General features: G+C 46.3%; 1 protein-coding gene across 3 annotated transcripts; it reads right to left on the reverse strand.

The window, feature by feature from the left end:
* Positions 1–1,769: 1,769 nt before the first annotated feature.
* On the reverse strand, positions 1,770–26,071 carry LOC116943637 (calnexin-like). 3 transcript variants are annotated; one of them, XM_032956665.2, is made up of 15 exons: positions 25,972–26,071; positions 23,090–23,415; positions 22,277–22,350; positions 21,859–21,917; positions 19,081–19,222; positions 14,670–14,751; positions 13,543–13,735; positions 12,695–12,884; positions 11,234–11,347; positions 10,415–10,571; positions 9,594–9,809; positions 8,493–8,612; positions 7,021–7,183; positions 6,294–6,418; positions 1,770–5,499 (listed from the first exon to the last, which is right to left on the reverse strand). In XM_032956665.2, the coding sequence occupies exons 2-15, from the start codon at positions 23,381–23,383 to the stop codon at positions 5,434–5,436; spliced, it is 1,995 nt and encodes a 664-aa protein (XP_032812556.1). In that variant the 5' UTR covers positions 23,384–23,415; positions 25,972–26,071; the 3' UTR covers positions 1,770–5,433. The 3 variants fall into 3 exon arrangements, with proteins under 3 accessions (XP_032812556.1, XP_032812554.1, XP_032812555.1); XM_032956663.2 differs by having other exon boundaries at positions 1,770–5,502; XM_032956664.2 differs by lacking the exon at positions 25,972–26,071 and adding an exon at positions 25,770–25,955 and having other exon boundaries at positions 1,770–5,502.
* Between the last annotated feature and the right edge of the window lie 729 nt (positions 26,072–26,800).

Genomic DNA, 26,800 nt, shown 5'->3' on the forward strand with positions numbered 1-26,800 from the left:
AACAGCGAAAGCGCAAAGTGTACCCAATAACAGCGAAAGCGCAAAGTGTACCCAATAACAGCGAAAGCGCAAAGTGTACCCAATAACAGCGAAAGCGCAAAGTGTACCCAATAACAGCGAAAGCAGTGTACCCAATGTTAGTGACAAATTGTACCTAATAGCAGCGAAACACAGTGTTCCCATTGCTAGAACGCTGTGGGCTCTCATGCTATTGTTTTTTTTCCGAGACCAAGGTGCTCTGCAAACCTTCCGACTATTATCAAAGGTTTGTTCATGAAGCCATCCAGATATATAAGCACAGACATAACTTCAACCGAGAAGATGGATACAAATTGAGCAATCATTGGAAGAATGTTATTAACCAGGTAAAACCTTAACCGCTTTATAGTTTGCCTTCATATCTGCATCTCCAGTTTTCTTCAGCCTCCTCCCAGGCCCCGCTTATTTCCCAGCCCCAGCATTGTCAGTACCCCATTCGCCCTAACCCACACCCCCACCCTCTCTATCTCTCCTCCCTGCCCCCCCCACCCGCTCTCTTACATATGTAGCCTCTTGATACAAGCACCCCTTTTGCCCACTTCAGCAATTGTTTCTTGCTGTGGTTGTCACACCTGATGACGGACGCTTGTGTTGCGCCCGAAACGTCGTGATTTAATTTATTTTATACTCTACGTGACTTTACCGAAAGAACCAAAGAGTATGGATCCCTGCCGTCACGGAAACTTCAAATCTAGATTGTACCCAATTGCAGACATAGAAAGTACCCAATGGAAGCCAAAAACTCGTTGGCTCAAAAGCGCCTTAACGCTACCACTTAGGGTGGTAAACGCTGACAATGATTTTATTTAAGAATTTTGTCTCGAGAAAATAAATATGCATGTACCCAATAACAGTAAGTAGCTTTTTACTAGGGAAACAAACATGAGATTAAAAGGGTAGTATAGTGTGTTTGATAAGAGTATCGTTTTGATGGAGGAAAAAAACCCGAATGTGATATGAAACATGTGGAATGAGTGGACCTTATATAAAAAAGTGTCTACGCTCACAAACAGTATGTATGGTGGGGGGGGAATGGGGTAAAAATAGTGAGGGAGATTTATAGGTTTCCCTAGTAATTTTTTTCCATTTACAACCATGCTTGCAATGATTACATGAATCAAGTTGTCGGTTGTGGCGTGCCACATTGACAGTGAGTTAGATACAATATCTCCAGTTTCGGCTCACACATCGCTTTCCCAGTGGATAAAGCAAGGTTTAGGGGCCGTCTATAAATGACGTCACGCGATTTTGGACGATTTTTAACCCCACCCTCGTCACGCGGCGTCACAAAGGCAGACTCCCCCCTCAAATATGACGTAACAAATCTGTCCTTCCCACCCCCAGGAGAACATTTATAAAAAAAGTATATTTAATTAAGTAGAACGTGTTGTCAAAAATGTATTAAAAGTTGCGCATTTTGATGTGACGTCACTTCTCAAACCAACCCCCCCGTCACACATCGTCACAAATGTCTGACCCCCCCCTAGGTGCGTGACGTCATTTATGGACGGCCCCTTAACCAACCGGGGACAAAACAGTGCACCGAAGAGCAGATGAACGTGTAACATACACAAAAATGTGTGTGATATCCACTAAGGTACACATTTCATTGTGCACCCAATGGGGAAAGTGTGTCAAAGCATAGTGAAACAAAGGCGTACTCAAAACACACATGACGTACGCAAAGACTACAGCAGAAGCGTACCCAATTAATTGTGGGAGGCACCGTGTTCAGTTTCTCAAATTACTTTATTGGAGCAACATTCAAGTCCATCAATTCGAAAAACCGAGAACTCATTTTCTTTCTCATCTGCTTAAATAACGTAAGGGGTGTTTTCCTACACCTGCTGCTAAGTGCAGCCTAGCGCCTAGCACACACCCGTATCCGTTAAACATGTACATTCGTAAAACGCAAGCTAAATTGTTAAATCCAATGTTGTAGGGTTTGTTTCTTTAATTCGCTTTTTTAAGAAACCTGTCGTGTAACAAGAGATAACGCAAAGCTTATAAGATTTCACATCGACTTAATACGGGGGAGGGGGGGTCCCCACTAGTCCGTTACTCCAGAGACTGGCGATTCTGCATGAAGATGCTGGAACTTCTCAAGACCTGAACTAGACCGCCAACTTTTGCTGCCGTCGTTCGACTTGGACCTCAACATGGGAGCTAATTTGGACTTATTTTAGTAGGTTTAAGCAGCATCAACTGCCAGTCACACTGCACATGACAAGCAACGCGTTTGGTATCAAACCCTTCACAAGATTTAGATCCCCACACAATCCAAGTCGAAAATCATTCATCCAACAGATCACTCTCATGGTGATGCCTTTCGTGGTTGTCAATTGCGCAAAAAGCGTGCAGCAATTACAAAACCTTCACAACATTTTAATCGGCGTAGGAAATGACTAAAATGGCATTAATCGGCTGACGATTACCAACCAGAACTGATCTTCGGAGGAGTTAAGTGATTAGTCATCGGCTGCAACTCCAGTGAAGCTAATTTTCACAGCACTCCCTGATGAAGGGGCCTTCATTTCGGTCGGTGTAACGTGTAAGGACTGGTGGAAACCCGCCGTTAAGGAATTTCAAAACAGACAAACACACAAGGAGCCGTATTTGGGTTTGGCGTTAATAATTCGATGCACCAAAGTTTTAGATTTACACGGGTGGGTAAGTTCATGATTGCTACCGATTGCATAGAAACCGGTTGTTGCCCAGACTACTTGGCGAAAATTAAGCAATAGTTGCCCGTTCAAATTGTTTTTTTTAGCATGATTTTATTTTCTAGACATACAGAGCACATGCAGCAGTAGCTATTTACAAATCTATAACATAACTAAGATTCATTGGGTCGGGCGGGTGGGTAGGGCGAGGGGAAGCAAAAGAAAAATCCCCAAAAAATTCAGTGCACATTTTGGGCTCAACAACAAAAATGGTTACGAATGTTAAAACATTATATGCAATATTTTCGCTGGCTGCCAACGGCTTCCTTTACCGCACTCCGCTAAGAATCCCGGCAGCGGAAACAGCAGCGTCAACACGGCAGCTGCTCCAGCTTCAGTACCACAGACCGTACTCTGGAAGCAAGACTTATTTGGAATATGAACTATGTATTGTACAGTGTAATCCACATACTGGTGTTCTGCACACGTTGGGCAACACTTGTTGGTCCGACGTGCATCAAGGGAACACGTTCCTGGCTGCAAATGGAGTCAAAATATTGTGGGGGTTCGAGCATTCAAAGTCGGCAGTGGAATCACCACCCACACTCACAAATGTACCTAGACAAAGGCTACAGTTATTGAAGTCTTTTCCAGCCCAAAAAATGTAACCTTTGTTGCGATTAACAATGCTGCATCATAGTATACCGTGATGTAAATTCGCAAATGCAAAGCAGTCGCAACTACGCAGTTGTGAACGTCAGACTGAGTGGCTGTTGATATCCACCACCCACAGATTTGCAGTTGTGGCCACGTGAATGGGTAAATCTTTTGTTAAAATCGCAACCGGTGAAAGGAATCCTCTCCCAGGGCGTTAACCCATGGGCCATCAAAGCAACGGCAGGTGTTAAGAGATTTTAACCGTTGTCGATAAATGTCATAGATTCACTTGCAGTTAATTGAATAGCGGTTATGATCCCGGATCCAAATAGCGTGGAATCTAAGTGCACCGCACATGTGCAGTATTGAGGTGGCAGTGGCAAAGTTAGGAAATTCTGGACATCCCAAAAAATTTAAACGCTCACAACAAACACCAACCACGACAGCTTTTATTTGTTAAGTTAACAAAAAGCTGCCGATCCTCTGTCCACTGAGGTCCTTCCAGCTTCACGTGCAAACCAAGTTCACGCGCGAGACTTTCCAACGTTCCTTCAATGTCCCACACCGTGTTTCGTTGGTACCATGCTAATTTAATCGACGCCGTAAAAAATTGCTGACGCGTCAAATAATCAGAATAGTTGCCGAGGTGGAATGACATTTTTAGGGGGGGGGGGGGAAGTGACTGCATTTAATTTCTCTTTATGCAGGATTTTTAAACGTGCAAGTTAATATTGTGGCACTTGCTACAGTGTCAGTGTTTCCTAACCGAGAGTTAGATTCAGTCTAGGGTTGGTCTTGGGACCACAGACGCTTAGGATAAACTCGCGTTGTAACGACGGCAAATGGAGGTTAGGGTAGTGCCAGGTTTAGGGTGGGCGCTAGGGTTAGGGTTTGTATCTTAAAGTCGGCACAACCCAAAAGAGTAGCTCTTTCTTATTATGTACACACTTAAGCTGTGTTCATGGTTGTCCAACACGAGTTTTTATCTTCAATAAGAAGCAATAAACACTTTCAAATGACCTTCAAGCACTCCGGTGTAGTGCGCACCAGTGACATCACTATAGTGACATTAAAACGTACGGCAGTCACACCGACACTTTAGTGACGTCACTAAACCGCTATGGCCGACAAGTCTTTTTCCTTGATAACGAAACTTCAAACTCATTTGGATAGCCTGGGTCACAAAGCCTAGGGACATCTACAAGAGCTATTCTTTCAGGGTCAAAACTTCCTTTGGCGGTGCAGGATTATAACGAGTCGTCACCTCAATTAACATCGCTCCTCCATCTGTGCTGAGCCGACAGGCATGGCCCCCATCCCCGCTCAAGACCATCGCAACGTTGTCAAGTGAAGCTGCGACACGCTGGCACAGTATTGAGATGTCGCCAGATGGCTGTCAAGAATGAGAAACCGTGGCAATCTCTAAAGCACGGACCACCGCAATCGCTATCGAGAGACGCCTGCCAAGAAGCACTGTGCACACAGGCAACCAAGCAGGAGCCGGCGAACTGCATGTACGCTCGTTTAAAACGCTTAATTTCCGCAGGAGGGAGAAGGGGGCAGCAGGATGGGTGGGGAAAAGGGCTTTCCCTAGGCGTTTAAATAACGTTTGTCTAAGTGCGCCAAAGTAAGCCAAGCCATCATCCAAGGTTTTCACGCAGAGCACGCTTTCTAGGATTGCTTTCTAATGATTCGCAAAGGCGATAGAGGGAACTACTGCACGCGTGTTCTGTGCACGTTGCAGGGTGTCGTTTTTGCGACCACTAACAAAAGCGGCTCTTTGCGTGTTTCCTTTTTTTCATTATAAAACACCTAAGAATTTAATCGACTTGCGCGGCTTACGATTGAGAGCGAAGGCTCCCAGAAAACCTCGGAGGGTTTCGTCGTTGGCAAACAGGGGAGGAAAAAAAACCCACAAAAAATGTTTAAAAAAAAAATAAAACGGTGTTAAGTAGGAGGATTTGGGGGGGGGGGGGGTTGGGTCACACACGGCGTTGTCCCTGCCCCCCGGGCCCCCCGTACCCCCCCCCCACAACGAGGGGGTTCTCGCGAGGCTTTGGGCGATGCCTCCCGTTCATTCCTTCCGGGCCTTCCTTTTCCTGGGAGATGTTTTCCCAGCGTCGCCATCATTCGCCTGTACCTGCTGAGAGAAGTTGAGCGCAAAGTGGTTAGCAGGTGACAAAAACATCCCCCCCCCCCCACCTCATCCATGTATTTACCAGTTATGCAAATTATTCATACAGAAACAAATAGGCTGATATTAGACGTGGGCTAACTGCGCAGAAATGAACGTACAATTGATGGGGCGCAAAGTTTGCGAAGAATGAGACAAAGAAATTGACCGTTTATGATTGAACCGCGGCCCACAATCGCGATGATTAAAATCGTTTCAGGAAGGTGAAAAGTCGTCAAGAGGTTAGGTCATACGCAGAAGGGAAAAAAGCAGTGTTGCTTGACATAATAGGTGCAGGGCGCCGACAGCACGGGATGGCTGGGGGGGAAGGGAGATCTAACTTTAAAAGTATTTTGTCTAACCAGGTGAGAACTCAAGAGACTAATCAGTCTTATTTGCAAGAGTGACCTGGACATTAGTCTGCCAGTAGGGGGCAGTCATTGCCATGTATAACCCAAATAAGTAATTTTATGCGTCAATTTCCAAACGTTCGGAAAATTTGGAGCTTGACGCTGGCACAAATTGGCCTACTCTGGCGAATGACGTCAGGTGATGGTTGAACGTCCAGTGTGGAGCCGACAACGCGTGGGCACACTATCTCGGTTACTACACCCGCAGTAATAATCAGGGTGGCCACTGGATTTCAACAACCGTGAAGCTCTGCAACAAGCGGTAAACGCGCTAAAAGCTGGGCAACGTCACCAGCCAGACAACGGGACCAGAAGAGGAGGAAAGAAACACCGCTAGGGTTGGTCAGTCACCTCGTCGTCCGCCTCCAGGTCGGCCTTGGACTTGGCGGCCTTGTTCCTGGGCTTCTCCTCCTGCTCATCAGCAGCTGCGGCATCTTCCTCCTCCCCGCTCTTCCCCCCTTCTGTGTCGCTCCCACCTGCGAGTGACAGACACAAGAATACGCAGTCAACATCAACACTGCTGCTTCCGGAGGCACCTGAACGGGCTTTCTTTATCCAACACCACATCGGTGTTGGTCCTTGCCGCTCTTTAAAAGTGTCACAATATTAACTTTCTGAGCTATATAACATTCTGAAGTGGGGAACCATCTAATTTATTACTTTTGTGCTTTCGTTATAAAGGTTGCCATTATTATGGAACGGCAAGAACGGTATATACAGGCATTATATGGGGAGATAGAATCGCCAAGAATGAGAAGTGCGCTCTGGTCATTGGGGAGTAGCATAGCAGCAGGCTTGTATCTATGATGAATGTCTTTCAAACCGTTATGTAGCAAACTGTGTTCATTAGAGGTGCGGAGAATAACTAACCACAAAAAGCAGATGTATAGATTTAAATGTGCATAGCTACCAGTGTGTTCCTAATATCGAAAAGGAAGAGCGTTCCAGACGGCCGCAGAAGCGCATTTGAAAGCGCGCAACGCGGTGACCGGCTTTGTTCGATAGCCACCCAAAAGCCGCTGCTGCGAGGATGACCGGCTGGACCCAACGGCGCAGAGCGGTGTCCCGATGCGGTCACCTTTCTTTGCGGCACCATCAGCTGTGTCGCCCACCCCCTCCTCCGCCGCTTCATCTTCCTCCTCGTCCTCCTCGTCCTCTGCTTCCTCCTCTTCCTTCTCGGGGTCGTCTGGCTGGGGCTCGTCAGTCTTCTTCGGGTCGCTCTCGTCCGGAGGCCCAAATTTCTGCCATAAGCACAACGGTTGGGTGGGGGTCCACGTTAGGCAGTGTCCGTCAAGCAGGCGTGGGGCAAGGCTTCACCATGACCAACGCCAAAACACCTGACCATCGCATCCCTTTGAAACATTCTTCAGATGTTGAACGATCAAGCGCCGACACATGCTAAGCACCTTACATCTTAGTCTGATTATCACTACCGCCATCACCAGGATTACATTTTTCTCACCTGGTTCACCAACCTCTGGGTACCATCTGTGATGTCAGTCTCAATAACCTGCACTGCCCAATTCCTGAAAATGTGCCTTGGCCATCGCAACCTCCACCCCACCTCCCAAATGTGTAAATTATTTCGTGCCACAATCTATTCTTAACTTCCGAGTCACTTCTCTTATCCTGCCATGACATCTGCAGCAACCTTTTCTTGTCCCTACAGATAAAGGCTAGACACGTCTTTTCTAATTGCTTTGTTAAAAAGGTCTGGCTCTCTGACCCACACAGTAACAAAGACAATTATCTCTGCCTGTAAACAGTTTATCTCAAAATTCTAAATTATATGACGGGGAGGGATATGAGAGTCAGGAAGGTGGCTTATAGGATTGGCTAGCTGTATTTGATGAGGGCGAGTGGGAGGGCGAGTGGGAGCCTGTCTTGCTAGTTGGTTAGTGTAACTAGGAGGGATACAACTAGTGGCTAGTTGGTTAGGATTTGGCTGGTGCTAGCGATTTGTTGGTTAGCGTGTTGGGGTTATATGGATGGAATTTGATTGGCTTGAGTACCCTAATCACAAAACGCTCACCCATCCTCCCCCCAAGGCAAAACCACAATGACAATAAAACTTAATACAATTTTCATGAAGTGTAAAAACAACCGCGTCTTGAGACGCTGTACACAAATAGTGGGTACGTTTACTATTAACTATATAAAACTATAAACTATTTTTATTGTACCAGGTAGGGCCCACTGAGCTATATAGCTCTTTTTCAGAATCGACCTCGCCACAACTGACAGCTCAATGTGGCTTATCATGTAGAAATGTATTTCAGCCAAACACTCAAATCGCATATTGTTTCTAAATGTGGAGGGAAAAACCAGAGGACCTGAAGCAAAATTAACGCGGCCACGAGGAGAACATGCAAACTCCAAATATACAGGCGTCAGGGTCGAAATGGAACCCACAACCCCCTGTATACCAGATGAGGACGTTGGCATCTCGCCACCGTGGCACCCTTTACACTGGCCGCGAGAGGATTACAATTAAAATGCATCGCTCGTTTTCCTCCAGGCGACGGTACTCAAGTTTGTGCCGTGCCTCACCTTGCTGGGCCAGCAGAAGGAGACGAGCAGCACGATGGGCAGCGCTACGGTGAACACGTACACGGCCCAGAGCCACGGCCGCTCCTCCGCCGCCTGGTACAGCTTCATCACAATGCCGGGCTACACGCAGCAGCAGCAGCAGCAACAAACACACACACACACAGCCACACAGGAGTGGCGGCATCGGGAAGAATATTAAGGATGGCTTTCATCCAGCAGTGGATAGATAAGGCTGCTAACTGGTAGTTCAGATGACAATTATCATGCATTTATTAGTAGTAGGACAAGTGGATTTTGCTGCACTGCTTCGTGTTTTGCCCTGGTCTTCGTCGTGCTATAACTGCTGTATGCTCCTACATCTTAGGCCCCCCCCCCCCACCGCCTTTAACCAACCCACTCTGACCAGCATAGTGAAGGTTGCTTAGATAATCAGCGCAGCCTGGGGAGGCCTTCAGCCAGCAGTGCACACGTGCACAGTAGTAGTAACCCACCTGGATCATACAGCCAATGAGCTCAGGCACCTGCTCAACAACTATTATTCAACCACTGCTAACTTCAGCCATTGCCTCATAAACACATGTAATTGCTCAACCACCTCTACTTCCACTAGCTCAACGTGGATAGCTCAACTACTGAAATCCACCACCTTCCAACTCAACAACTCCCAATTTAACCACTACCTGATCGTCCACTTACATTAAATCAATCCCCAACTCAACATAAAGCAATAACCCCTAACTCAACCAAGTACAAACTCAACCACCACTGCTAATGTAAGCATTCTTAACCCAATCGTTTACACCTAACTCAATCCCCTTTATCTGCACAATCCCTAAAGCAATGAGCAACACTGAGTGGGGGAAATCAATAGTGGCCGTTCCTGTGCATCGACTCGCCCCATGCAATAGGAATGTGGAATTTCCAAGACTAATCCCTAACCCATTCCGCCTTCACAAACGCCCTTGCTGCAGCATCTCCCACAGGCGGCACCATGATTCGCAGCGGCTCTCGCTATGCCGAGCGATGGAAGTACTCGCACAGGGGGGGGCACAAGAAATGGACGCGCGCACGCACACACGAGCAAGGGAATGGCACACGCACCTCGTCAGCAGCGGCTGCCTGCCTCTTGAGGCCCCAGCTGTCGGCGGCCCACTGGTCGGCGACGGCACGCTCAGAGCAGACAATGAAGTTGTCGAAGAGGATATCGGACGTCATGGACCAGAGTTCTAGGCCAATGGCGTTGAACGCGGTCAAGCGGAAGGGGTGCAGGTCCTCGAAGAAGTCGGGGTTTGCGATCTTGCGCGGCTTCCAGACGCCCTGGGGGAATCGGATAAGATGGTTAAAACCGGGGTTCAACTATATTTACCGGGATGCCACAACTGGTGTGCGCTGGTCGCGTGTATGGACGTTACTGATGTCACGTGGCGGGGTGACATCACAATGTGCCCACTAATCTGTGCAAAATGTCTGCACGTCTGGTCTCTCCCCTTGTTCATCCTGCTTTCATCACAAGAATCTGCATTTCTCTAGGCCTCGCCGAGCCATTTTACTTTGTGGGGCCACAGTTTGGCAGGTCGCACCATGAGGCTTCTCGGAAGTCTGGTTTAAACAACTGTGGCAATTACAATAGCGGTAGCAATAATAATAATTAAGACACGTAAACCAATGTGCCTGCCTCACAGTTTGGAGATTGCAAAATAATAATTGTATCTTCTATGGCTATTCTGTTACGTGCAGGATACGTAATAGTGGCTGTAGGATACACAAATCAATAAAAAAATCCAACAACGAAGAATAAAGGTTCTCATAACGTTTACTGTAGTTCACAAAGACTTACGCCACCGACATTAGGACAGACCGGTAAATAACTTCTATGAATGTTATGATCGTCAATGTCCGCGGAGAACAGGGGGAACACTCGCCTGGTAGTTGGGGTTGTCAATGTTGGACGGCTTCCACTTGCCCTTGTAGGCCGGGTTGGAGACCATGGGCGCCTTCCACACGCCGCAGCCCGGCGCCGCCTCGCACGTTGGGTTGGGGACCTGCGGAGCCTCCCACTCGCCGTCCATCTCCTCGTCCCTGTGCGACAGCATAGAGGGGAATGATGCAGCGACGCGCACACGCGCCGAGATTCACACCACGCATGGACCCACTGTGAGGTAAAATGGGCAACCGTCAAGCAGAACAGAATGTGTGTTTTTATAGACCGAGGGGTCCTGCCACCTCCACCTCAACATCCAATCTCCTTGTGCCCCCCCGGTTCGTGAGGAGGAGACGCAGAGGAACGATGCAGCACGCCCGCTCAGATTTACATTACGTGTTGACCAGGGGTTGTCACAGCAACGCAACGATTTGTCAATTGAAAAAAAAACCATGCCGACACTCATGATAAGAGCCGGGACCTGAACAGGGGCAGGGAGGCGACTGCACAGACGTTTTGGGGAAGCAGAAATAAACAAGTGACCTCCCACTGAGTGCAGACTTTGAGAGCAAGCATTCTTTGCTCAAGCAGAGTGTGCCATGGAGGATCACAAAGACGTTGAGTGCAATCTTGAAAATGACCGGGGATTGTATTGGGAGCCAGCAAAATAATTGGAGTATTGGGGTTGTGATTTATGGGTGCCTGTGAGGTGATGATCTATGACTTTGGAGAGGAGTTCAGGAAGCGGTAGGCAGTAGAGGAAAGAGTTGCAATGGTCCGAGTCTGCATGTGATATGATGATGCTGATGACGACGCTCACCAATCCTCGGGCTTGACGGCCTCGGGGTCGGCCGTGTACTCCGGCTCATCGTCCAGCCAGCCCTCTGGCTTCACGGCGTCCGGATCGGAGATCTGAGCTGGGGCATCCTCATCCCTGTTGGCCCGTTAACCACGGGGACAAAGCGGGGACAGCGGAGAGTGGGACACGGGGAGACAAGCCAGGCGGAGGGTAAGATACAAGCATCGCAACGTTTACTGAAATATAGAATGTTACGTTGTAAGCGTAATACCAATGAATACAAAAAAATATTCATTGGCACACACCGCGCTATGCACCTGATGACCTGCGTTCAGTTCCTGTGTGAAAATCAATGTTTAATAAAAATCTATGAAAATTACTCTTTGGTTTTATTCGGTAAAGTCACGTAGGTAAAATAAAATAAAGGAAAATAATTAAATCACGACGTTTGAGGCAACGCAAGCTTCCGTCTTCAGGTGGAACAGTCACAGTAGAATATCTGTGACTGTTCCACCTGAAGACGGAAGCTTGCGTTGCCTCCAAAACGTCGCGATTTAATTGTTATCTTTTATTTTTTTACCTACGTGACTTTACCGAATAAAACAAAAGAGTATGAATCCTTGCAGTCATGAAAGCTTCAAATCTAGAATCTATGAAAATTATATGACACTGTACCATTTAGGCTAATAGAAACAGAAGAGCACGAGATGGAATAAACGAAGAATGTAATTGAATAAAGGGGAAAACCAGACCAAAACAATTATACATTCTTGATTTCAATTACAATGTCCAGTCAGAACAATCAGTGAGGGGTGGGGGTGAATGATTACCATGCCTGGTTTCCAAGAGAGTACATTAGTAATACAATTTTACAAGCGTGTCGAACACGGCAAGAGTAACAAGGAGAGGATGATACAGCGGAACATGCCTTGGCCTGTGGTAGCGCTAATAACCTTGAAGACTACTTGGATTTTACTGCATAATCATTGCAGTGTCACCACGAAAATTACGCATGTGAGTAATGCTAAGGCCCATTACCCGTGTTACCGCACAGCTGACCATCGTGTCACCAGCGCATTGTTAATTCCCAAGGATGTTCTCCAAGGTCATTTATTGCCAAGTAATCTTTTATGGAAAGTTTTCCTGTGGGTAGGTAGTCAAGACCGTGTAAAATTATAATTGCTTCCAAAGCGACCATATTGCTCGCCATTGTTTACTTCAGCCACACCATTCCTACCACTGGCAAAGCTCACGGAAACCACATCACTGTTCAGGCAATACCACAGCTAACCTGCTCAAATCAACACTAACACTCATTCACCACAACGCTCACACGCTGAACCAGACCACTCTTTCTTGACCACACCACAGCTGACCCGCTCCAACCAACACCACACTCACGCTGAACCACACACTCGCTCTACCCCAACTACACCGCTCTCTTTATTTGTGTCGCTGTTTGGCCACACCACCCACACCCACCAGTCTTCGGGCTTGATGGCGTCGGGGTCAGGGATCTTGGCGCGCTCGTCCCAGTCTTCGGGCTTGCTGTCGTCGGGGTCCTCAATTTCACGCGCGGGGTTCACGGGCGGGGTCATGTCCTCGAGGAGGCTCCCACTGCCCACCACCGTCTGGTCAATCAGGATCTCGTATCGGTTGTCCGGGGACAGCACTGTCAAGGCAGAGCGGCGGTGGTGGCAGTGGTGGACGGAAGGGTTGGCAGACGGCAGGGAGGTAGACGGGATGGGAGGTGGAAAATTGACGAAGCAAAGTTACAAACAACTAACCCAGGTTATAAATTCTATACAGCAATGATTCCTACTGTGCAGGGTCAGAATACTATTATATGGTTAGGTGGAATGGTTAGGATGTCTGCACAAGGTTTTGTAGAACCACGCTCAAATTGCCTTTTGTTTATATTCTCAGGTAGAAGACTAATAAGCCAACTACCAAGTATGATAATAATTGCAAGTATGACAAAATAATGGCACAAACTGGCCGGAGAGGGTAAACTACAACAGGGAGGGTGCTCAAATATTGTACAGCATTCGGATCCTACAGTGGGGTGAAAATACTCCAAGGTATACCCTAAACTCTGAAGTTATTTTGTAAAAAAAAAATTCTGAAAGTGGGAAACAAGGGTGTCAACTATAAAGTTACAAAATGGAAGTGGCCATGGTGGCAATAAAGGCTGCATGCCACAACATAAAAACCCTCCCAAGTTTAGCAGTAAAATAGAGCAGATAAAAAGTTCACAATGGGAAGAATTGGAGTGCCCAATACGGCGGCAGCGGCCAGAGGGCTCTTATGAGGGCTCACACGAGGCGTACCCAGCGAGTAGAGGTGGGGCTTCTTGTCAGTGTAGTAGGGCTTGAGGTCAACATCGGATTTCTTGGCATGCTTCTCCTCGTAGGTGCCCGTCTTGGGGTTGCGGTGGCGCATGATGAAGTGCAGCTTGTAGTCCTCGCCGCACTTGTCCGGCCCGAACATGATGGTGTAAGGTGTCTTGTCGTAAAACTTGGTCTAGGAGGGAGGAATACATGGGGGCGTGGGTGGCAATACAGGAGGGCATTTAGGCTTGCCGCACGTTTACCCAATGGATGAAATGGGCCCCTGTCCAATTTAAAAGCCACCCCCCCATCCCACTTTTCATAGCCCTCCCCCCCTGGGCCCTCTCAGTCCGTGGGACACAGTGCAGCAGCACTGCCTGCAGATTCGATAGCTATGCCACTGATGGCTGTGATATATAAGTTGATGCCAGGTTCGCCCAAATCACACATTCGATAGTTTGTCTCTGCCTGTGATATTTGGCAAAGTACGGCCACATTAGCACACAATGCTGGTTGTGGTTTAGTCTTCATGAACACAAGATTAACTAAACTTCAAACGGATTGTTTAGAGTAAGGATATTAATGATCAAACCCAGCAAAGGTTTTGATGCATTCCCACCATTCAGGATATTAAACAGCATGATTGATGGTATAATAGAAACGAGTAAATGTGTTTCTTGAATTTAGAACAGTTTTAATTACTTATGAAAAGGGACGATGGCAGGAGAAGAAGGGGTTTTCTGGAGAAGTGAGAGGAAACAAAAATAAATAAATTTTTGCATAAAGCTTTTTTTTTGGGGTATATCGTGGAAATATAAAAGTGTCGTTAAACCCATCACCACCCAACAAAGCCAATTAGTAAGGTTTGTCACGTAAACAAACCCTGTTAATTAGTTACTACTTCAGCACCCCAGTGTGTTGGAGTAAACCCACAACATATACAACTCGAGTATGACAATTCGCTGCTGATTACAACTGGCCTCATCAGGCAATAGCCAGAATTGCAAAGACATGTTTTGACCTGCAGAGTGATGTTTGAACTAAGGTACGGTTATAAGAACACATGTATATAACAGTGTGGCTGTAGGAACACGAATAATTGCAGCGTGCAAGCGAGCTCCACTCACCAAGTCAAGGTCAGCGTTTCCAGAGAGCAGCTTTACGTAGGCACCACCGCACTCGATGCCGTTCTGGAAATTCACCTCATATCTGCAGGAAAGACAGGCGCTTCAGTTTTGACGACTCATTTTCGCCACCACTATCATCGTCGTCGTCACCATCGCGAGCCACAATCTAACTAGTGTTGGATAAAAGCCTGCATGTCTTTCAGGGTCCAGCGATGATGCAATTCATCTCGCTACCTGTGCATGAAATTATCTCATTGCCCCATCTCACATAGACAAATATATCCAGGTACGCACACACACAAATGCACACACACAAATGCACACGTATATAATCCTATTTATTTATCTAGGAAACCCCGAGTCTTAAATACACTTCTCAGCAGGGCCCTGCATTAAGGACATATGGACAATTTCTTTGAAAGGAAAATAATGCCAACACTTTTGAGGTGGTAAAGCTCAAAGCTCTACACAGATATATATTAAAGGATCCATTGTGGTACTCTCCTGACCACCTCACAGCCCCAAGGCCACACAGAATATCCGAAGGCAGTCTCCCATCCAATAACTATCCAGGCTTAAGCTTCCTTGGCTTCCAGAGAACATTAAGTACGATTCGCTAATTATATTGGCTGTACAATAAAAAGCCATTAACAAACGTTTGCCACTACGTGTGCCTTTGATATGTATTCTGTCCAGTGGTCTAATGTCAATGATTGGCAAGAACAGCCACCGCATTCTATCACGAGTGTTGTCTATTAGTCACCATCCGCCTTTTAGCGACCCAAGCCCGCTTAAATTTTCGTCGTTAGATATAAATGTTTGTTCCCCGAGCCAATTTAAAAAAATTAAAACACAGGCGCTCCACAAACGTAATTGTTCGCGCAATACCGTGCATCCAAGGACCTCCTCTAAAGTGTCATACGTGAAAAAATATTTATGTTCAAAATGATTAATATTGTACTCAATACAGGTGGGGCAGTGAAAGCAATTAAACTTGTATAATTATGCTCAGAAAATTCACTTTGATGAAAAAATCCCCACAAATTGTAGGGTTCTGACCTAAAATTAGTGAAGCAACTATTCAACCATAAATATAACTGCCGATGCTAAACTATACATGTAGTGGATGTGCAAAGATTAATGTTTTTCTAATCTTATAGGTTGTATGTAATAGAAATTGAGTCAACCGTCCAGCGACTGAGGGCACTGCCAATGAATGCAAAGTAAAAAAAAATTCCAATCTTGAACTGAATTGCTAGCAGCAACTCTGAATGGAAACAATTCATTTAAAAGAGTGGTGAATCAAACCATTCCTACAAAGCAAAATCGTACGTGGATAAACAACATAGGAAGCACTGGAAATGCAGGCCAAAGCGGCATAGATAATGTATTCCCAATTCCAACTATGCGTGTTCTTTTCAGACACGGGGACGGGGTGCCTGCGTTTTCATCACCATTTTTATAAGGTCTCAAAATAAATTCCCACCTCACAACACTACCGAGTGTCTCTAATGTAGCTCAGAAGTTTCCCCACTCTGAACTGGATATCAAAACCACCTGGTGCCTCCGCGCGGATCGTTTCGCCGCAAACATGCGGTTGCCTCATTTCCATCTTAAGCTCTCCCCTTGCACGCACCGGCAAATGTGTTTTGATTGAAGCACTCCTGGCTTGGCCAACATAAATAGATGCACTGTGCTTCTGAACGCCGTTCGGTCCAATCAACACACAAATGTTTAATTTGTGCACGAGCAAATTATCCTCAAGTTTTTCTAACTTCTACGGCCAATTCAATCATGTGTACACACGCTACCCTATTGGCAGGCTGTGTCAATCTACTGCTGAATAAGAGCCTCCCCATACCTGTACAATTCACGAGGGATTATTTGACCACACATGATAATGCTGGTCAATGCGGATCAGTCGAGGGGCGCAGAGATGTCGAAGCAAGAAAGAACAGCACAACAGCGTTTTCTGCACCGACCTCTATCGGTCACCATGTAGCCTTACAACCTGTTTGTGAATGGTGGTTACCCATATAAACACTGCCCATGGTCACCTCTGCTTAAGCTGCAGCGATATCATGAGATTGAGCACGTTCTGGGTAATTTGGTCACGCACAAATTCCAAGAAATTCAATGAACACCTAGCCATCCGAAAAACTCTTGTTCGCAAGTACCAACAACAGCATTTTAAATGTTCATGTTCAAAGTTTGCAACCCCTTGCTCGGTAATAATAATCACAGCTGCTCAGCGGAAGGATTTACAGCACAATCGATGTCTGCAATTGGAGTTGTATCCCAGCGCGACCATCCACGGCAACACGGTTCGCCGTTGACTCTAAACAAAAAGTTAGCATGTGGCATGCAGTTTGGGATCAAACATCGGAAAAAACCCTGCTCTCTCTCTGCTGCTCGCAAAGACAACTTTGCCAACCATGTTAAACACTCAAGGGACAAAACACGAACAAAGTGGAAAAGGTAATGTCCTTCTGTAAAATACAAATTTACAATGGATGAGAAAAATATATTTATCTTGTAAAACAAAGCACTGTTTTCTGAAACTATTCCAATTCATCAGCTATTTTCTCTGTGCAGCCAATGGGAGTGGCTTGCTTTAAACTTTAAATCCACATTCCACTTGGCCACACATCTGTGCAAATAAACTAACAAACCAATCACATCCTCCCCCCCCCAGGCACACATTGGCAAGAGCATGTGAACACACACACATACGCACTCCCAAACCAAAAAGAGAAATATCTTCAGCTTTGCATTGGAGACTGGTGGTAAGCTCTTGTTGGTGAGCACCTACGGGAGGATGTTGAATAACCAGCACCACTCAACCACATTTGTTTCCCGAGGACCAATGTCCTCACCTAAAGGAGGTCAAGAATAGACTCGGATACAACTTTGCTGCCGATGTTTATCAACGGCAGGGAAACGAATCCAGGCAAGCGTGATCATTGAACGCTGCGAAAAACTAACGAGCTATCCCACCCTCAAAAAATTCATAAGTGCGTAAACACATGCAAACAAAGATAAACATCCCCTGTATAGCCTGTAACAGACTGTTGGGGCAAGTGCTGTTAGCGAGCAACTATTAAGGCCAGCACAGCACGAGGGTGGCAAACACCACGCTTGGCCGCCTTTGTCTCCCCATTGGCGATGTTTACACATCGCAACAGGTACTCATTTGAGGCGGAGTCGACCTAGGGGAGGCCCAGGACAGGTTTATATAACTGGCCGTGAACGGAATCAAACCTGGGTCGCCAGGTTCGTAGCGCACTACGGCTCCCCAATACATACGCATACATATGCACACAGGCACAAAGACAAGGATCCAGGAATAACCTACAAAGGCTATGGAGGCAAGTTCTATGAGCGAGCACCTGTTAAAGCAAAGCACTCGTGCACACAGATGTGTACCTAGAACACAAAAAACCCACAGCACACCTGGCCAACTGCGCCAGAGCCTCCCTAAACGGTCTCATCAAAATGCCTGCGTGGCTTCAAAAGAGGAAGGCTCGCACAATAATGAAGGGATCAAAACTATATAAAATCCAAACGCCGTGTACCTGTTTCCCAAAGGGCCCTATTAAACAAGAGCCCACAGGTCTGCAGCTGCCATCACATTCACAAAAACACAACGGTTTCCCAGAGGGGTATAGGCGCAGCATTGGCAGTGTCACATTCGGACCATCCAGTGTAGCGCCATATCTAGGTCCACGGCAAGTGATATCCTGCGCTGGCAACAAGACCCCAGCCACCACACGGTCACTTGCGCAAGTCCAGGAAGCCAGCTGCAACGAGTGAGCATGTAGCGGCTTTGCACCGTGAGCACCAAATTGTGCATGTTAGGAATGGGCAAGACAGGCGATATACAAACGACACAAAAACGACAGTCGAGACAAGCATTCCAAAACGAGACGGAGGGAACACACAGAACAAGACGGCACAAAAAAGACAAAAATCATTAATTCTTGAACTCGGTCATGATCCTTGAATGGGGTGACAGTATGTGAAATTGCATGTGGATGTTAAATTGTATCATACCCAGTAATAACGGTCATTGCCAGCAGTTTCACAAACACTCCCTGCCTGTAATTTATTTCGGTGGAAACCATTTACAGTGTTGTTACATTAACACATTTCATCTGTAACTCCTGCATAAGGGCTGTTAAAGTGTTGAAAGCCTACACTAGTGCCTCGGCTTTCTATTCGGTATTCATTGTCAGTGATCTTAACAATGACCTCCTATGGGTAGGGTTACAGTCAAGGTTAAGAGTTTTGTAATGATCCAAGGTTTAGGAAAAATAGGCATTCATCCCACAACTTCGACAAAGTGGAAATAGGCCAGAAAAAAAGTGACAATTAAAAGGCAAAATCAATGAATGTGGTGTGGGACACGCACTGCACGATGAGCGGCTTGTCGATGAAGTGGAAGGGTCTGGTGAGGGCGCCGGCAATGGCGTGGTGCTTGGCGCGAGTCTTCAGCACCAGCCCCTTGTCGTCGGGCAGCTTCCCATCCAGCTGCTCCTCCACGAGCCACTTCCCTGTGGTGGCACAAGATGGGGCACGCGCCATCCATCAGTCGCTCATCATTTGCCGAGGGTGGTGGCGGCGGAGAGCACGCGACGCTCCTTCATGCAGAGCGACGACCGGTCCCCCGCCTAATGTTAATAGCCCCATATATACACTGCACTTTAGAATTAAGTGTTTGAGCAAACCAGAAACAAAAGTGCACGCCTCAGACAGTGGCATGGGAATAAGTGTTATCAACAAACTTCATTCGCTGTCCGACTTTGGACAACCGTGAAAACTTTCAGCAGAGGTTCACCAAACTATCATCTCCATTTAATCTCCAATAGTGGTTTTGAAGGACTGGAAAATGTCACACCGCTATTGAAATTGTGTTATCCCTGTGTGCCGAGGCAGGCAATTCTGTTTAGTGACTGGAAATATTTAATGATCCTCTATGGAATTGACCCTACCTACTTTTCCCCTCTCAGCTCACTCAACTCCCTTCCACCCACTCTCATACCTCTGATCTCATTCTACGATGCTGTACGCATTCTCTGCTCCAAAAACACACAACCAAATACTCGTCACAGCCCATCACAACCCTTCGCTCAGGGGGAGACTGCTCATTCGCCACTGCTGGTACCTTATCTAAAACTCCCTTCTCCCAGCCATACATGCTGTCGACTCCCTCTGTGCAAACGCATGCCATAAACTTTTTTACCGATTTTCTTCTACCTTTGTATGAATTAAAAAATCCTCTCTTCCCCAGTATGCCGATTTCTCACTGTTTAGCTATGTTACATGTCTGCACATTCTGTACCTACCAAACTAAGCTCTGTACTTAGCTGAGGCTGCTGCCTAAAACCAGAATTTCACATGTCCAAAGAAAAACCAAGCATATTTTTTCATTAGGGGTGCTTTAAAATATAAATATTTACAATACACGGGTCTGTTTCTCCATTTACAAAATAAACATGGTTCGTTTATATTCTTCAGTAGCATTTGTTTCCACTGGTCAACTCTGGACTCGTTTTAAAATTTCTGAAGCTCATCAGCAGGACATGGTCCATTATTTGTCAAGAATGAATAATAATTCAACACCCATTGTTATGCCACTGCTGGATGACTACCACCAATGCTGTGTTAAGTCACAGGAGATGTTTGACCACACTTCCCCCATGTTGGTCATTGCGGGTGAGTGAAACCAGCTGGGCATGATCGGTTTAGAAATCAAACACCACTGATGCAAGCCATGTCCAGGAATTGAACTCGGGTCACCAGGTTCAATGGCATGGTGCTCCAATCCCAATGCCACCTCTTCCCTCAAGATATAATATATTCAATCAAATGAATAGCAATACATATAAAACCAAGAATTGTTTTATACAGAGCAAAGGTAAAGTCATTAGCAGTCTAATAATTTATATGGCTGCCCTCTGTCTGCTCCCAAAGGCAAATCCTCTAAAACATGTGTACGATACTGTAGGTGAGAGCTCAAAATTAACGTGGCAATTTGTTTTGCTTTGTGGTGCCCAAGTGGTCCCTTAACACTTATGTGCACTCAGTCAATGTCATATCGACGGCGGCTCGTTGGCACTCGTTTAATCACTTATGGGTGCCATAATCCGATTGCTTGGTCTGTCCTTTGTTTAACCAAACGAGGTTGCAATGAGATTATCACTCTTGAAGAACTCAAGGATCTTGGGAGTCTGAATCTCAGCAGCACCGAGGTTCTGCTTCTCGGTAATGAGCTCCCGGAGGCATGGGTGTTTGAAATCTGCATTGCTTTGCATCAGACCTGGGGTTAATTATAATTACCGCAGCACTATTCGTGGAAAATTACAATGACAATGCGCTTGCAATTCATTATGAATTGCGAAGTTGCAATTGACCCCAGGTCTGATTGTGTGCTCGAGGATATTTCAAACAATCCCCCAAAAAATACATGCTGTCTTGGGAGGCACGCAACCAGGCCATGCATCCCATACTGTTTAACAACACGCATTCAAAGCTTCAATGATAAGGGACTTGAAATCACGGTCAAGTGTCTCATCACGGCATTGCAGTCATGTCACAGTCCCAAATCTGTATACGTCAATGAATGGTAAAAGTATAGCACTGTGATTAAGTGCCTGACTTGCCAACAGGAAGCACCGACAAAGGACAACTTGTTTTTGAGTTGCATCTTGTTCTGACATGTACATAAGCCTTTTGTTAATCTACTGCTTAATTAAGGCCTCCCCTACGTCAGGTACGCAAATGTAGGAGCCAAGTACTGCACAATGACACAGCCTATAACCTGTTATGCACAGTGATCGTCCCTTCAAGTACTGTGCAGGTTCAGCCCTGCTTGGGTGTGGGTGATTCGACATATTCCAGGCGATTTGTTCACAAAGCCTTCCAATGAGCAACGCTCACTTTATTCATTTAGATCGTACGACATCAGTCTGGCCTTTCTTGCTGCCAAGCAGAATCCATCAGCAGCGCCGACACGTGACAAGTTTATGCCCCTTACTTTATAAGGACAGCATTCATAGCCACGGCCGGCAGTCATGCGATTTCCTCAAGCATCCATGAGTACTGTGGCATTCTCACCCCTCCCCACCCAGCCCTTACACAAAAGAGGACCATCTTCAACAAAGCAACATGTACAATTACACCCACTTACCGTCATACTTAGCAATGTCTTCATCCGTGTCCTCTTTCTTGGCTTTGGAAATCACCCAGCTGGTGGTGGGAGAAACAGGGCCAAATCGCCCAATTATGGCAAAACCCACACGTGAATACGCGCCCTCCACTGCCCGTATCCTTCAACAAGACGGGGTGCCAAATTGGACGAGGTGACCGCCAGAAGCTGTTAACCTCTCCAAGATTGAAATCAAAACCACACGATCCACAGACTAAAAAGTACAACTAAACAAGCCGGGTCTATAATAAATTTATGATGTAGCTAGGCAAATGGTGTGGGACAGGGAGAATTACTGTTGGTGTCTGTCCATTTTAAACATGATCGAAAATTGTGAGGCAAGGCACTGTTAGTAATGCATGAAATAATGAAGCTGTGGGTCTGCGCTCTGCGCACACACTTGTCCAATGTGCCGCTGTCGAAGGAATCCACGAAGTACGTGTCTCCGATGGGATGGGGAGCCTTGTACACGACCTGCGAGGAATGCCAGGCACACAGACCGCGTCTATGATTCACAGTTATGGGTAAACACCAATTTCATCAGCCAAGCCCTCCAACAGCAATTTAATAGCTCAAGATTACATTGCCTACCTGCATCTATCTTAAAGACTAAATGAATATTTCCAAAACCGTCTTTGAAAATATGAACATATGGTGTTTACGTTAAAAATCTGCACTATATAATAAATTCGAGCATTGACCAACACGGAGATGCAGCAATGGAATCAGAATAAACATCTTTATTTATCCTGGAAGAATCCGATGAGCTATGAAGCTCCTTTTCACAGATGTCCAGCAAGGATCAGCTCAAATGCATCAGCAAAATGGATTGTTACATCAAGAGACCATGAAGAATGGTGACGAAGTGCAGAGGACTTCATCCATCAGTCGAATGAGCTGATTCTGATGAATCAACATCTTTGCAAAATCAGCTTTATTTTTCACATCTAATAAGTTAACACATTTTAATTTGTCGCCAAGCTTACTGAGATTATTCACTTCCCACTGTTTTACGAGAAACATTAATAAACTGAGATTGCGTCGCCATCATAAATCTCTGCTGCAGCCACAATGTGTTAATGAACAAACTCGACCACCCAGACTCCCTCCTCCCACCACAATCAACGACCTCTAACCTCCATTCCACACTTTGCTGCTGCTCCTCCCCACCCAACAGCTTAATACATGTGGCCACGATATGGTGGACTCATACCTTGGGGGCGGCTGGAGGCTCGGGCTGTTTGGTGTCCACGTCGTCCAACTCAGGGTCGCCGTCGATGTTCAAGTCCATGTCATCCTCTACATCATCGTCCAGAAGTGGCTCCATGTCGTGGTCGTGATCGTGGTCGTGATCGTGGTCGTGATCGTGGTCGTGATCGTGGTCGTGACCGTGGTCGTGACCGTGGTCGTGATCACCGTGCGAGCGAGCAGGGCCCGGCACCAGTATCAGCGTCAGCAGCACCAGCAGCAGCGACGTGGTGCTCAGCAACCGGCAGCGGGAAGCCATTTTATCGGTTTGTTAGGGCCTTGGTGAAGCACCTGTGAAGGGATAGTATAGGTATGATTTCACATCACCCCAATTTCTGCATCTCCTCCACTGGCTCTCAATTCAATGTCTTCAGTTCTCCACCGACTCGCTCTTGGCTACCTCGAACTCTCTCATTTAACTCATCAATTTTCATCACTCTACTCCCCTCCATCCTAGACGAAGCTTTTCTATCGAAGCCTTCATTAAGTCGAATGTTGCGAAATATTTCCTACTGCAACCAGTCTGGAACTCCATTTCCCCAGGCACCAATGCTGTTTACTATAAGCCCCTGTTGCAGAACAGGCTCAACACCTTTTAGTCGAGAGTTTTGAGATGCAGTTATATTTATATGTAACATAAACCCAAATAGTAGTGTACTATAATCGGTGGCACTATCATAGGTACGGTACCAATATCATTCTTATCAATGTCATCATTATTATCACAATGATCAGCAATAAACACCAACAAAATAAATACCACCAATCACCACTACAATCACAAATGTCACTAAAAACATTAACACTGTCTAAACGGTCACAACCATTACTCATAATTCTACAAGCAACAATGCAAAGATTGAAGTAAATATATGCTTATGCTCACGACAGATGTATCCAACCGTACGCGAGTATATATTATAAAAAAGGTTTTATGCGATTGGTTAATGTATACTCTACTGCCACTATAAACTTCCCGCACTGCAAAGGCAGAAAAGAATCGATCTCCGAATCGTAACCATTACAATCGTTAGCGAGCGATTCGTTACATAATTGCATCTCAATCACCACCTCTCTACTGCCAGCATTGCTACCACAATCAGAATCAGAAAGGGTTTTATTCGCCATGTAAGTTCACACCGACACGGAATTTACTTTGGCAGGATGGTGCATACATTCAACATATAGGAATCTAAAATCTTAAATAAGTTTTAAACAAGTCTTACTATAATAAGGGTTAAAAGTCTAACACCAAGGGGCTGAAGTATATAAAATTAAATACATATCGAATATAAAATAGCTTTAAGATATAATTTAAAAATAAAAAAAACATCACCATCGCTATTATAACCACGACCATAAGGGTCATAATAAACGCCACCATAATTATCACAAACACAATTACCGCTACCGTCAACACTCACATTACAAAAAAATATTTTCACGATCAGAATAAGCATCAAGTGGCGGTGACGTCACAAACGGCGCTTGTGCCAGGCTATGTGCACGTTAAAGGCCACGTGAAGTGTCGAACACCCGCTGACAGGTCACGAGACAGACCCAGCCAGGTTCCATGGGTTTACTGAGATGACTGGTCGATGCACCACCTCTACCCCCTACTGTGCATCACAACCACCACCAGCAACATAGCTGCTGGTCGGTGTGACGATCGGAGCTCCCGTTAACCTGACGATGCTGGATGTAATCTCCAGAGAAACGTCGTACCCATTTAAATGTTGTAACATCACTCTCCGACACGCCGGTGTGCTGAAGGAATAAATATATTTAAAACAAGTTTGATTCACATTACATTGTCTGCGTCGGGTGGAGGACGGTTTACGACACATTTTTACACGAACTAACGCAACACACCCGATTATTAATCAACATCGCTTTTAACGCTCCAACCACTCATACCATCACAACGATAACTTACAACCATTCCCATCTCCACCATTAACAACATTCACAACCACAATCAATTCTTTATCAACGTCTGCGACGAATGCCAAGGCCAAACATTAAAACGTAATCGCACGCGCACACGAAAAACACGCTTCGACTCCCCCCCCCCCCCTCATTTCTTGAACTAGAAAACCCCAACGAAACGAATATCCATTCAACTTCCTTATTCCTTCATCAACGGAGGAGAGCGTCGACCAAGCTTCGCTCTCCGCGTGCAACCATCACTCGGTAACGGAGGACGTTGCTACCGGCGGCGGGGAGAGGGAACAATCGCACCCTGTATATAATTCCAAGGACGTAACAGCATTTAGTTGGCAAGATGTGCGGCAGCCTCAAGAGGCTGCTCACGAATGGCCAACTCGCCGACAGCTAACACAACAGCCGTCTTATGTCCAGACGGGCAAAAAGCACGGCAGGGGGGGGGGGGTCGGGACCGTGCAAAACATTTTAATGTCACCCCCCAGCCCGCCCATTAATCTTTTTTAAAATAGGCGTAGCCGATTTTACACGCTGAAATTACAAGCCGCGCACGATGTTTAAGGTAGCGTGTTATTAATGTAACACATTATTATGTAATGTTATAATTATATACAGTATTACAAATGGATGGGGGGCGCGCGCGAGATGGAATTGCCGCCTCAGGCCTAGCAGCCGCAAGGCCGCGAGCTCGGTCATTCTACCTCAGGCGAAGAAATCGCTCGCCTCTTTAAAACAAACAAAAAAAAGCGGTGCTTGACGACGAGCAAACAACCGACGGACAATGTTATCCTCGACGTTTATTTAAACGAGAGATTTTTTTTGTATAAACAATCGCGGAGAGACACAAAAAAACCCTTTTTAAAAAATAAAAAGCCGTCGAAGCGGCCGCACGTCGTCCCTCACCTCGGAGTCGTCGCGTCTCAACCTCACCGCCCCCTCGCGTGACGTCACGCGCGGCGCCCTCTTCACGCCGTGGACGCTCCCCATTGGCCGAGGGCGGAGACACCCGCGGGCGCGTGGTGCAGCCGAGTTGGCCAATGGGGGGGCAACGCGGAGGCCGGCGGCAAAGGCGGCGGCGCGCGATTGGTCCGGGGCGGGCGGCCATTCACAAACGGCGTGGACGCGACTACCTTGGCCTCGGCGAGGGAGGGGGGGTAGGGTGATAGGTGGTTCGTGCATTATCCTTGTCTTATTTTTTATAATTAAACAAAATTAATCACGCATTTTAACATTTGGACCCTATTATTCATCTGGAGATTGCACGTAATGCAAATTCTTTACAGATCGTCGATTTTAACGACTGCGCGAGTGGCCTCATAACCTCCGAGTTAATGATTAATGGACTCGTCCGTTAGGCAAAGCTGCCGCGCGCAGAACCGTCGAGAATGGTGGGCGAGAATCGATTCCTGAATGTGATGCACCCGTCGGAATCTGTTATTTTATTTACTTTTTAAACAACAATTGTTATTAAAATTACACTGAAACCAGCAAGGTGGCGTCTTCCGCGAGCGATGACTGTCTATCAGCGAATATGTATCACCGTGGGCTGCTTACGCCTCGAGAAGGTGTTCTTCAACGACGTAAACCTTATTTACGGAATCACTATGCTGATGATTCCTACACCGGACGATTCAGGCGGGCGCTGTCAATGGCAGAGCAATTACGTCACAACAATTTCTAGGAATATTTTACCCAGATTTTGCATAACATTCTGCATTTGTTAAAAGTGATG

The sequence above is a fragment of the Petromyzon marinus genome, chromosome 18 (assembly GCF_048934315.1).
Source record: "Petromyzon marinus isolate PM22_M1 ecotype Great Lakes invasive population chromosome 18, UKy_Petmar_22M1.pri1.0, whole genome shotgun sequence".
Taxonomy (NCBI): Eukaryota; Metazoa; Chordata; class Hyperoartia; order Petromyzontiformes; family Petromyzontidae; genus Petromyzon; species Petromyzon marinus.